The 14,073-nt window shown below is 46.8% G+C and overlaps 1 protein-coding gene across 1 annotated transcript in view; it reads left to right on the plus strand.

Moving 5' to 3' along the window:
* The first annotated feature begins 381 nt into the window (after window positions 1-381).
* LOC144761112 (uncharacterized) overlaps window positions 382-14,073 on the plus strand; it is a 43,946-nt gene continuing 30,254 nt past the window's right edge. The window contains exons 1-2 of the mRNA XM_078646571.1: window positions 382-509; window positions 3,789-3,926. Coding sequence (XP_078502697.1) covers window positions 3,807-3,926 — 120 coding nt within the window. The 5' untranslated portion in view covers window positions 382-509; window positions 3,789-3,806. The remainder of the gene's footprint in view (window positions 510-3,788; window positions 3,927-14,073) is intronic.

The following is a 14,073-nucleotide window of genomic DNA, read 5'->3' on the forward strand; positions in this document are numbered from 1 at the left end:
AAAGTTCTCCTCATGTTTCATTTCTGATCCTAATGTGAAGCCGCTGACACCTTCGGGTAAAGTCCGCGCTATATAGAAACGCATAAAATAAAATAAATAATAGGAAGTGTGCAGGGAGGTACTGGGGGGTTAGAGGGGTGTATGAAAGAAGCGTGGATTGCGGCAGAGGGGAGACGAGATTAAGAGGGGGGGGGTGCAATGAGATGGGAGGGGGCGGGGTGAGTTAGCAGGAGGAGTGCGGGGAGGTACTAGGGGGAGGAGGCGTGAGCGGGGGGGGGGGGGGGGCGCAGGGAGGGCCCGTGGAGGCGCCGGGGTCCGCCTCGGGCCCTCCCCTCAGAGGGAGCCCGGGAGGGGGGCATTCCTCACATTCCGGCTGGGAGAGGAGGGAGGGGGCGGCGGACGCTGCGAGGAGAAAGAAACTCCCTGCAGACGAAGGAAGGAGCAGAGAAGCAAGGAAGGGAACCGACACAAGAGGAGGGAAGAGGAGCCCTGGGAGGAACCGCGGCCAGGTGAGGACCAGGGGGAGAGGGAGCTCAGGAGGGAGCTAGGGAGCTGAAGGAAGGAACTAGAGAGTCAGGAGGGAGTAGCAGGAGCTAAAGAAGGAACAAGGGAGCCAGGGGGAGTAGCGGGAGCTAAAGGAAGGAACTAGGGTGTGAGGGGAGAGTAGCAGGAGCTAAAGGAAGGAACTAGGGAGTCAGGGTGGAGTAGCGGGAGCCAAAGGAAGGAACTAGGGTGTGAGGGGAGGTTAGCGGGAGCTAAAGGAAGGAACTAAGGAGTCAGAAGAGAGTAGCGGAAGCTGAAGAAAGGAACAAGGGAGTCAGGAGAGAGTAGCAGGAGCTAAAGGAAGGAACTAGGGAGTCAGGGGGAGTAGCAGGAGCTAAAGGAAGGAACTAGGTAGTCAGGGGCAGTAGCAGGAGGTAAAGGAAGGACCTAGGGTGTGAGGAGAGAGTAGCGGGAGCTAAAGGAAGGAACTAGAGAGTCAGGAGAGAGTAGCGGGAGCTAAAGGAAGGAACTAGGGTGTGAGGGGAGAGTAGCGGGAGCTAAATGAAGGAACTAGGGTGTGAGGGGAGAGTAGTGGAATCAAAAAGAAGGAACTAGGGAGTCAGGAGAGAGTAGCGGGAGCTAAAGGAAGGAACTAGGGAGACAGGGGGGAGTAGCGGAAGCCAAAGGAAGGAAGTAGGGTGTGGGGGGAGATTAGCGGGAGCTAAAGGAAGGAACTAAGGAGTCAGGGGACAAGCGGGAGCTAAAGAAGAAACTAGGGAGTCAGGAGAGAGTAGCGGGAGCTAAAGGAAGGAACTAGGGAGACAGGGGGGAGTAGCGGAAGCCAAAGGAAGGAAGTAGGGTGTGGGGGGAGATTAGCGGGAGCTAAAGGAAGGAACTAAGGAGTCAGGGGACAAGCGGGAGCTAAAGAAGAAACTAGGGAGTCAGGAGAGAGTAGCGGGAGCTAAAGGAAGGAACTAGGGAGTCAGGGTGGAGTAGCGGGAGCCAAAGGAAGGAACTAGGGTGTGAGGGGAGGTTAGCGGGAGCTAAAGGAAGGAACTAAGGAGTCAGGGGACAAGCGGGAGCTAAAGAAGAAACTAGGGAGTCAGGAGAGAGTAGCGGGAGCTAAAGGAAGGAACTAGGGAGTCAGGGTGGAGTAGCGGGAGCCAAAGGAAGGAACTAGGGTGTGAGGGGAGGTTAGCGGGAGCTAAAGGAAGGAACTAAGGAGTCAGGGGACAAGCGGGAGCTAAAGAAGAAACTAGGGAGTCAGGAGAGAGTAGCGGGAGCTAAAGAAAGGAACTAGGGAGTCAGGAGAGAGTAGCAGGAGCTAAAGAAGGAACAAGGGAGCCAGGGGAAGTAGAGGTGCTAAAGGAAGGAACAAGGGAGTCAGGAGAGAGTAGCGGGAGCTGAAGAAAGGAACAAGGGAATCAGGAGAGAGTAGCAGGAGCTAAAGGAAGGAACTAGGGAGCCAGGGGGAGTAGGGGAGCTGAAGGAAGGAACTAGGGAGTCAGGAGAGAGTAGCGGGAGCTAAAGGAGGAACAAGGGAGTCAGGGGAGAGTAGCAGGAGCTAAAGAAGGAACAAGGGAGCCAGGGGAAGTAGAGGTGCTAAAGGAAGGAACTAGGGAGTCAGGGGCAGTAGCAGGAGGTAAAGGAAGGAACTAGGGAGTCAGGAGAGAGTAGCGGGAGCTAAAGGAAGGAACTAGGGAGCCAGGGGGAGTAGCAGGAGCTAAAGGAAGGAACTAGGGAGTCAGGGGCAGTAGCAGGAGGTAAAGGAAGGAACTAGGGAGTCAGGAGAGAGTAGCGGGAGCTAAAGGAAGGAACAAGGGAGTCAGGGGCAGTAGCAGGAGGTAAAGGAAGGAACTAGGGAGTCAGGGGGAGTAGCAGGAGGTAAAGGAGGAACAAGGGAGTCAGGAGAGAGTAGCGGGAGCTAAAGGAGGAACAAGGGAGTCATGGGAGAGTAGCAGGAGCTAAAGAAGGAACAAGGGAGCCAGGGGAAGTAGCAGGAGGTAAAGGAAGGAACTAGGGAGTCAGGAGAGAGTAGCAGGAGCTAAAGAAGGAACAAGGGAGCCAGGGGAAGTAGCAGGAGGTAAAGGAAGGAACTAGGGAGTCAGGAGAGAGTAGCGGGAGCTAAAGGAAGGAACAAGGAAGTCATGGGAGAGTAGCGGGAGCTAAAGGAGGAACAAGGGAGTCAGGGGAGAGTAGCGGGAGCTAAAGGAAGGAACTAGGGAGCCAGGGGGAGTAGGGGAGCTGAAGGAAGGAACTAGGGAGTCAGGGGAGAGTAGCAGGAACTAAAGAAGGAGCAAGGGGGCCATAAGGAAGGAACTAGGAGGTGAGGAGGAAAGTACACTGCTCTATACCCACCCCTGACCCCTCTGTACCCATCCATCTCTGACCCCTCCCCTGAACCCTGACCCCTCTGTACCCACCCCTGACCCCTCTGTACCCATCCATCTCTGACCCCTCCCCTGAACCCTGACCCCTCTGTACCCACCCCTGACCCCTCTGTACCCATCCATCTCTGATCCCTCCCCTGAACCCTGACCCCTCTGTACCTATCCTCTCTGACCCCTCCCCTGAACCCTGACCCCTCTGTACCCACCCCTGACCCCTCTGTACCCACCCCTGACCCCTCTGTACCCATCCATCTCTGACCCCTGCACTGAACCGTAACCGCTCTATACCTACCCCTGACCCCTCTGTACCCATCTATCTCGCCATTGAACCCTGACCACTCAATACCCACAATGGCCCCTCTGTGCCCTTCCACCCCTGACCCCTGAGCCTAACCCTGACAACTCTATGCTCCCCTTTCTTTGGTCAACAGCAGGTACTACAAGCAGATTACACGAGTTACATGATGAGTAGAGCGAGGATAGTGGCAGGAACAGAGGGGTCAGGGGTGGGTACAGAGGGGTCAGGGGTGGGTACAGAAGGGTCAGGGGTGGGTACAGAGGGGTCAGGGGTGGGTACAGAAGGGTCAGGGGTGGGGTACAGCGGCCGCGGTAGACTTAGGGGTCAGAGCGGGATGAGTACAGAAGGGTCAGGGGTGGGATGGGTACAGAAGGGTCAGGGGTGGGATGGGTACAGAAGGGTCAGGGGTGGGATGGGTACAGAAGGGTCAGGGGTGGGGTACAGCGGCCGGGGTAGACTTAGGGGTCAGAGCGGGATGGGTACAGAAGGGTCAGGGGTGGGTATAGAGTGCTCCGGGTTTAGTGGCCCAATCCAAACCTATCTCTGCCCTTCTGTACCTTGCCCTGGCCTGTAAGCTCTGACCCTGACCAGGACTGATATGCGCGCTCTGTTCCCAGGTCCCTGCTCATCTAGTGATGTCAGCACTTCGCGAAGATTATCGGTGCGAAGACGCACTCAGCGTCATCAAAGACCTGGAGCAGCGACTACGGAACCAGATCGATAAACTGGAGCATCTACGACTGAACGTGGGTGAGGTAATGTGAAACGAGTATTCTAAATAGTCACCTTAAATACTCCTCGGCTGTAGGATAATTAAACTATACTACCACAAATACTCCCTCACTGCGTGATAATGAGAGGCTCCAGTGATTCTGGGAATAGGAGATGGTAGCTTGAAGGGCAATCAATACAAAAGTATGTGGGGTCATCGCGCAATGCGAGTGGCTCCTCTCAACCGGCTATAGCTTCTGTTGGGTCCCATTGTCCAATCGGTAAGGTCTCGGCTGATTATTGCCCTGGCGCTGACAGGGCTGACCGGTACAGCTGTCGGAAGGTGGTATAACCACTCGGCCCAAAAGATGCTGCCTTGGCCAAACAAAGTGGTGAAGGGGAAAGCGAAAGAGCAGAGAGACATGCCACCAGCAAATGCATCGCTGCCTCCACGATAATGAGACAATAGTATCACAAGTACTCCCTGGCTGTGGGATAATGAGACAATAGTGTCATACGTACTCCCTGACTGTGGGATAATGAGACATGTGTATTATAAGTACTCCGTGACTGTGGGATAATAAGACGATAGTATCACAAGTACTCCCTGGCTGTGGGATAATGAGACAATAGTGTCATACCTACTCCCTGGCCGTGCTATAATGAGACAATAGTATTATAAGTATTCCCTGACTGTGATATAATGAGACGATAGTGTCATAAGTTCTCCCTGACTGTAGAATAATCCGACAATAACATCATAAGTACTCCCTAACCGAGATATAATGAGACAATAGTATCATAGTTATTCCTTGACTGTGAGATAATGAGACAATAGTATTATAAGTACTCCCTGACTGTGGGATAATGAGATGATAGTATCTTAGTTATTCCTTGATTGTGGGATAATGAGACAATAGTATTATAAATACTCCCCGACTGTGGGATAATGAGACAATAGTTTCATAGTTATTCCTTGACTGTGAGATAATGAGACAATAGTATCATAGTTATTCCTTGACTGTGGGATAATGAGACAATAGTATCATAGTTATTCCTTGACTGTGGGATGAGACAATAGTATCATAGTTATTCCTTGACTGTGGGATAATGAGACAATAGTATCATAGTTATTCCTTGACTGTGAGATAATGAGACAATAGTATCATAGTTATTCCTTGACTGTGGGATAATGAGACAATAGTATTATAAGTACTCCCTGACTGTGGAATAATGAGACAATAGTATTATAAGTACTCCCTGACTGTGGGATAATGAGACAATAGTATTATAAGTACTCCCTGACTTTGGGATAATGAGACAATAGTATTATAAGTACTCCCTGACTGTGGGATAATGAGACAATAGTATTATAAGTACTCCCCGACTGTGGGATAATGAGACAATAGTATCATAGTTATTCCTTGACTGTGAGATAATGAGACAATAGTATCATAGTTATTCCTTGACTGTGGGATAATGAGACAATAGTATCATAGTTATTCCTTGACTGTGAGATAATGAGACAATAGTATCATAGTTATTCCTTGACTGTGGGATAATGAGACAATAGTATTATAAGTACTCCCTGACTGTGGGATAATGAGACAATAGTATTATAAGTACTCCCTGACCGTGGGATAATGAGACAATAGTATCATACGTACTCCCTTACTGTGGGATAATGAGACAATAGTATCATAGTTATTCCTTGACTGTGGTTTAATGAGACAATTGTATTATAAGTATTCCCTGACAGTGGGATAATGAGACGATAGTATCATAAGTACTCCCTGACTGTGGGATAATGAGACAATAGTATCATAATTACTCCCTGACTGTGGGATAATGAGACAATAGTATCATAGTTATTCCTTGACTGTGGGATAATGAGACAATAGTATTATAAGTACTCCCTGACTGTGGGATAATGAGACAATAGTATTATAAGTACTCCCTGAATGTGGGATAATGAGACAATAGTATCATAAGTACTCCCTGACTGTGGAATAATTAGACAATAGTATCATAGTTATTCCTTGACTGTGGGATAATGAGACAATTGTATTATAAGTATTCCCTGACAGTGGGATAATGAGACGATAGTATCATAAGTACTCCCTGACTGTGGGATAATGAGACGATAGTATCATAATTACTCCCTGACTGTGGGATAATGAGACAATAGTATCATGTTATTCCTTGACTGTGGGATAATGAGACAATAGTATCATAAGTACTCCCTGACTGTGGGATAATGAGACAATAGTACAATAGTATCATAAGTACTCCCTGACTGTGGGATAATGAGACAATAGTATCATAGTTATTCCTTGACCGTGGGATAATGAGATAATAGTATCATAAGTACTCCCAGACTGTGGCATAATAAGACAATAGTATCATAGTTATTCCTTGACCGTGGGATAATTAGACAATTGTATTATAAGTATTCCCTGACAGTGGGATAATGAGACGATAGTTTCATAAGTACTCCCTGACGGTGGGATAATGAGACGATAGTATCATAGTTATTCCTTGACTGTGGGATAATGAGACAATTGTATTATAAGTATTCCCTGACAGTGGGATAATGAGACAATAGTATCATAAGTACTCCCTGACGGTGGGATAATGAGACAATAGTATCATAAGTACTCCCTGACTGTGGGATGAGACAATAGTATCATAGTTATTCCTTGACTGTGGGATAATGAGACAATAGTATCATAAGTACTCCCTGACTGTGGGATAATGAGACAATCGTATCATAGTTATTCCCTGACTGTGGGATAATGAGACAATAGTATCATAAGTACTCCCTGACTTTGGGATAATGAGACGATTGTATCATAGTTATTCCTTGACCATGGGATAATGAGACAATAGTATCATAAGTACTCCCTGACTGTGGGACAGTGAGGCAATAGTATCATAAGTACTCCCTGACTGTGGGATAATGAGAGAATAGTATCATAAGTACTCCCCGACTGTGGGATAATGATACAATAGTATCATAAGTACTCCCTGACTGTGGGATAATGAGACAATAGTGTCTCAAATACTCCCTGACAGTGGGATAATGAGACAATAGTATTATAAGTACTGCCTGACTGTGGGATAATGAGACAATAGTATCATAGTTATTCCTTGACTGTGGGATAATGATACAATAGTATCATAAGTAATCCCTGACTGTGGGATAATGAGACAATAGTATCATAAGTATTTCCTGACTGTGGGATAATGAGACCATAGTATCATAGTTATTCCTTGACCGTGGGGTAATGAGACAATAGTATCATAAGTACTCCCTTCCTGTTGTATAATGAGACAATAGTATCATAAGTACTCCCTGACTGTGGGATAATGAGACAGTAGTGTCTCAAGTACTCCCTGACTGTGGGATAATGAGACAATAGTATCATAAGTACTCCCTGACTGTGGGATAATGAGACAGTAGTGTCTCAAGTACTCCCTGACTGTGGGATAATGAGACAATAGTATTATAAATACTCCCTGACTGTGGGATAATGAGACAATAGTATCATAGTTATTCCTTGACTGTGAGATAATGAGACAATAGTATCATAGTTATTCCTTGACTGTGGGATAATGAGACAATAGTATCATAGTTATTCCTTGACTGTGGGATAATGAGACAATAGTATCATAGTTATTCCTTGACTGTGAGATAATGAGACAATAGTATCATAGTTATTCCTTGACTGTGGGATAATGAGACAATAGTATTATAAGTACTCCCTGACTGTGGAATAATGAGACAATAGTATTATAAGTACTCCCTGACTGTGGGATAATGAGACAATAGTATTATAAGTACTCCCTGACTTTGGGATAATGAGACAATAGTATTATAAGTACTCCCTGACTGTGGGATAATGAGACAATAGTATTATAAGTACTCCCCGACTGTGGGATAATGAGACAATAGTATCATAGTTATTCCTTGACTGTGAGATAACGAGACAATAGTATCATAGTTATTCCTTGACTGTGGGATAATGAGACAATAGTATCATAGTTATTCCTTGACTGTGAGATAATGAGACAATAGTATCATAGTTATTCCTTGACTGTGGGATAATGAGACAATAGTATTATAAGTACTCCCTGACTGTGGGATAATGAGACAATAGTATTATAAGTACTCCCTGACCGTGGGATAATGAGACAATAGTATCATACGTACTCCCTTACTGTGGGATAATGAGACAATAGTATCATAGTTATTCCTTGACTGTGGTTTAATGAGACAATTGTATTATAAGTATTCCCTGACAGTGGGATAATGAGACGATAGTATCATAAGTACTCCCTGACTGTGGGATAATGAGACAATAGTATCATAATTACTCCCTGACTGTGGGATAATGAGACAATAGTATCATAGTTATTCCTTGACTGTGGGATAATGAGACAATAGTATTATAAGTACTCCCTGACTGTGGGATAATGAGACAATAGTATTATAAGTACTCCCTGAATGTGGGATAATGAGACAATAGTATCATAAGTACTCCCTGACTGTGGAATAATTAGACAATAGTATCATAGTTATTCCTTGACTGTGGGATAATGAGACAATTGTATTATAAGTATTCCCTGACAGTGGGATAATGAGACGATAGTATCATAAGTACTCCCTGACTGTGGGATAATGAGACGATAGTATCATAATTACTCCCTGACTGTGGGATAATGAGACAATAGTATCATGTTATTCCTTGACTGTGGGATAATGAGACAATAGTATCATAAGTACTCCCTGACTGTGGGATAATGAGACAATAGTACAATAGTATCATAAGTACTCCCTGACTGTGGGATAATGAGACAATAGTATCATAGTTATTCCTTGACCGTGGGATAATGAGATAATAGTATCATAAGTACTCCCAGACTGTGGCATAATAAGACAATAGTATCATAGTTATTCCTTGACCGTGGGATAATTAGACAATTGTATTATAAGTATTCCCTGACAGTGGGATAATGAGACGATAGTTTCATAAGTACTCCCTGACGGTGGGATAATGAGACGATAGTATCATAGTTATTCCTTGACTGTGGGATAATGAGACAATTGTATTATAAGTATTCCCTGACAGTGGGATAATGAGACAATAGTATCATAAGTACTCCCTGACGGTGGGATAATGAGACAATAGTATCATAAGTACTCCCTGACTGTGGGATGAGACAATAGTATCATAGTTATTCCTTGACTGTGGGATAATGAGACAATAGTATCATAAGTACTCCCTGACTGTGGGATAATGAGACAATCGTATCATAGTTATTCCCTGACTGTGGGATAATGAGACAATAGTATCATAAGTACTCCCTGACTTTGGGATAATGAGACGATTGTATCATAGTTATTCCTTGACCATGGGATAATGAGACAATAGTATCATAAGTACTCCCTGACTGTGGGACAGTGAGGCAATAGTATCATAAGTACTCCCTGACTGTGGGATAATGGGAGAGAATAGTATCATAAGTACTCCCCGACTGTGGGATAATGATACAATAGTATCATAAGTACTCCCTGACTGTGGGATAATGAGACAATAGTGTCTCAAATACTCCCTGACAGTGGGATAATGAGACAATAGTATTATAAGTACTGCCTGACTGTGGGATAATGAGACAATAGTATCATAGTTATTCCTTGACTGTGGGATAATGATACAATAGTATCATAAGTAATCCCTGACTGTGGGATAATGAGACAATAGTATCATAAGTATTTCCTGACTGTGGGATAATGAGACCATAGTATCATAGTTATTCCTTGACCGTGGGGTAATGAGACAATAGTATCATAAGTACTCCCTTCCTGTTGTATAATGAGACAATAGTATCATAAGTACTCCCTGACTGTGGGATAATGAGACAGTAGTGTCTCAAGTACTCCCTGACTGTGGGATAATGAGACAATAGTATTATAAGTACTCCCTGACTGTGGGATTGTAGGAAGGTAGAGCCCTGACTATGGTTGCCCCCAAATTTTTGCCTGGTGTTTTGCTGGTTTTCTGACTTAGTTGACCTGAGGCCCTGCTATTCAGGACCTCAGGCCCACTGCTCTCTCTGTAAAATGGATTCCATGTACCTTAGGTACATATCTAAATTGGATACTGAGCCACCTTATCAGTCCCTGTACAGTGTACCTTAGGTACCCAGGGCATAGGTGTACCCAGGGCCTACCAGGGGCTGCAGCATGTATTATGCCACCCCTGGCTGGCCATCCAAATCTGACACAACTGGCTGCTTGACAGCTGGGGCAAGGTGGTGTAATCACCCTTTGCTTTAGATATAGTATACCTATATCTAACCCTAAAATGGACACACAGATCTCCTATCAGTCACTCCTATGGCAGGCCTTAACAATCCTGAAGGCAGAGTGCTTGGAATCGTGTGAGATGGTGCTCTGGCATGAGCTGAGCCTGTCTGCGGCTTTCGGGACCCATCCCTTAGCCGTTTCCATGATATCGCATACCATATACTCTTAAGTGCATTATAATCCTCGCGGTTATGTGCCAACTCTGGTATCGCTTTATCAAAACATGTCGAGTAAGGTGTCATACGAATTGGAATACTAACCCCTCGCCAATTCTGGCGACGGGGTTAGCATTCCACCCTTCTAGAGGGACACGACATGTATGTAACCCCTAACCCCGGTTAAAGTCAGACAGAGCCTTAGCATCCACAAAATGGATGCTGCCACCGAGACACAAGTCTGCCCTCCTGCTGCTGGGAGTCCTCCCAGAGCAGGAGATAAGGACAAAGGGTTTCCTGCCAGAGGCGGTGCCAGCACCGTCCCAGACAGGATTTTGTGTATTGTAGGTAGGCAGGGCTTTAGAGGAAGGTGACTGCACGTGGCACCCCGGTGCTCACTGTGCATAGGCTGGCTGGAACCAGTTCCAGGGTCACTCCAGACCCTGTGCTGGGGAAAAGCCCGCCAAGGAAGTGGGTGTAACCACCCCCCTCCTAGTCCCACCCATAGGGCAGGACTTAGTCGCGTGCCAGCCCCTTTTTACAGGATAAAGGTAGGAACTGGCCCCCTTCCAAATCAGATCATCTTTGAATCCTGAAACTACTTTCCCCGAAAGGAACTCAAGACTTCTTCCTAAGATTTCTCCCTTGTGACTAAGGAGTAGTCACCCTGCATCCGCAGGCACCATCTACAGAACACTGCGGTCTGCTGCAAGTCCTTCCTCCGGAATCCGACTGTCCAGCTCGACGAGAACCGGCTTCCCTGGCACCTCTGACCTCTACCTGCATCATCAGTCACGCTGAGATTCGTGGGTGTGACGAGACCTCGAGGGACCGGCCATCTTCAAGACTGCACAACTTCTGAACAACAAGCCCGCCGAGTGAATTCCTGGTGAGTGCTTTGGGGTCCGAGAAGCCCCCACCCTGAGCAGCTCCAGCACCGAAGAGCAGCCCCCCAGCATCTCCACGATCTGCGTGGGGCCCTTCTGCTTTTTGCTGCTCACCGCGTTGTTTGGCTACTAGCCCGCTGGCTTGTGGCCTTCCTGACGACGCCCGACGACATTTCTGCTGCTGGTCTGGTTGCTCCAGACTGGCCCTTGCTTCCCTCCATCGGAGAAGTACCCTGGACCCTCCTGGTCCACTCAAGACGCCATTTTAGGTCCACCGCGTGGGCCTTACATTTGCCAAGACTTGTTGCCCAATCCTGGGTCCAGCGACGTCGACAGCAAGAACCTTCGTGGGACAGCTCGCACCTCCATCCTGGTCGCCGACAACGCCTCCTGGTCCGAGAGACTGCAGAGCCCAGCAGCGCCCACTCACCTGACTGCGGTGACTTCGCCCGGTGCCATCCTGGTGCCCACTTAATCACTGGCTAGTGATTCAAGAACTTGGTCCCCTCTGCTTTCAGGTTTCTTCTTCCTTGATCCAGGCTTGGATCCATCGAACTTTTCTTCACTGGTCGCCTGCCAGCAACTTCTTCCTTCCAGGCTCCTGGTCCGGCAACGAGGTCCCCGACGTCTTTTCAGACCTATGCAGCTGCAGCCCCTGGGCTAGGTAACTTCGGCACTTCGGTGTCCCAGCATAGCCTCACCATCCTAGGGTCAGGATCCACTGTCGTTTTCTTCCTACCAGGTCGGGTTCGCCCGTGAACACTAACTTTGCCTTTACTAGCCTCCATAGACTTTGTCCCGCATCCTGCGTGAGAGTGCACACTCTGCACCCGAGTCCCCTAGGTCTCCTAGAAGTAATCTAACGATTCTATAGTCAAGTCCTAGCGATGCCAAAGCCTATTAGAACTGTTACTTACCTGCTAGTAATTCGCATTCCACTTTTAAAGTATATGGTTTTTCGTGCCCCTCGGGCATTTGTGTATAACGTGCTAACTTAAGTATTTTCGTAAGAGTTTTGTTGTGTGCCTAGCACCCTGTCCTCATAAAGAGTACAGGGTTGTTGTGATTCTAATAAATACACTGTTTATTTTCATAACACTTGTGTGGTGTCCTTTCACTGGGTGTTCAAGGGGTAATGTGATGGTAAAACAGCTGGCTTAACACGCCCTCTAGAGTCTTAGCCTTAGACTGCTCGTATCCATGCTACTAGGATAGCTGGTCTATAAGGTTGACTTACAACCAATCATCAATAAGGGTTGTTTGGACTGATATATAGTGATCACTAGAATAGTGAACACTGCACATCAGGCCAACTTCTCACATTGGTGAGCAGCGGTTGGGATTTGAGCTTGCTGTTGTTTTACCACACATGCCCTAAGAATATCTTGTGAAAGATCACATAAGTACTAAAGGTACATATAACTTAGCTTAGAATACTCTGAGTTCTACTGAACCAGCTGTTGTAGCTCCTAGGGCCTAGCACACCCTAAACTACAACTCTAGCAAGGGATCAGTAGGCAAACATATAGTGTAGGTAAGTGCACCACTTACACCTCACTAGAAAAGCATGTCTACCCAGGGAGAATCTACTGAGACTTCCCTGGTCAGTGTTGACCCTCCACAGGTCACTTCAAGATATGCAGTTCTCAGTTTCCAGGAGATGAGACAAATCTGTGTCTCCAGAAAACTGAAGCAGGGGTCTAACCCCACCACTCCCTTTCTGATAGGTCTCTTAGAGACATATGATGCCAGAAAGCTTTCTCAGTTACATGAGAACATGCCAGCCTTAGAGGGAACCTCTGGGGATCCCGATCTCCCCAACACTGATTCAGCAGTTGAGGAGGAGGATCAGGAGGTACTCTCTGGGGATGAGGTAGACAAAGGTCTTGAGGTAGTCAGAAGGCTAACTAGGACCAACTTAGACTTACTTGGGCTAGGATCTGGGGGCCCCCCAGTACTAACCCGAAGTGGGCCTAACCTTGGAGTTAGGAGAGATAGATCTCTTTCTAGGGACTCCAATAGATCTCTGCACTCTAATGCCTCTTCTCAGGGAAGGAGGAATCCTCCACAGAGGAGGTTTACTTCCCCTCAGAGAAGGGAGCATGAAGCTAGGATGAGACAAGCTGAACTGAGGATTGAAAGGGAAGAAATTGCCCTGGCCAAAGAGAAGCTTGCCCTGGCAAGAGAGCAGCAGATGAGTGGGCTAGCTCCCACTGGTGGCAGCAATCTCCCAAGAGATAGAGAGAAGGGTTTAGATACTAAACACCTGACTAAAATAGTGCCCCCCTTTAAGCAAGGGGATGATATCCAGAAATGGATGGCTGCTCTGGAGAGGGCCTGCACTGTGCAGGGCATTCCCCAGAGTCAGTGGGCAGCTATACTGTGGCTCTCCTTTGATGGTAAAGGTAGAGATAAGCTCCTCACTACTAGAGTTGAGGATGCTAACAATTACCAGGTCCTGAAAAATGCACTGGTTGATGGGTTTGGTTTAACCACTGAGCAGTACAGGTTGCTGTTCAGAGACACCCAGAAAACTCAGTCTCAGGACTGGTCTGACTTTGTTGATTGTGCCACTAAGGCTTTGGAAGGCTGGCTACTGGGTAGCAAGGTTACTGACTTCACAGGATTATATAATCTTATTATGAGAGAGCAAGTCTTAAATAATTGTCAGAACCAGTTATTACACCAGCACCTGGTAGACTCTGATCTGACCTCTCCACAAGAATTGGGTAAGAGGGCAGACAAATGGGTCAGAACCAGGATTAGGCCCAAGAACCAA

Source organism: Lissotriton helveticus, chromosome 5_2 (assembly GCF_964261635.1).
Source record: "Lissotriton helveticus chromosome 5_2, aLisHel1.1, whole genome shotgun sequence".
NCBI lineage: Eukaryota > Metazoa > Chordata > Amphibia > Caudata > Salamandridae > Lissotriton > Lissotriton helveticus.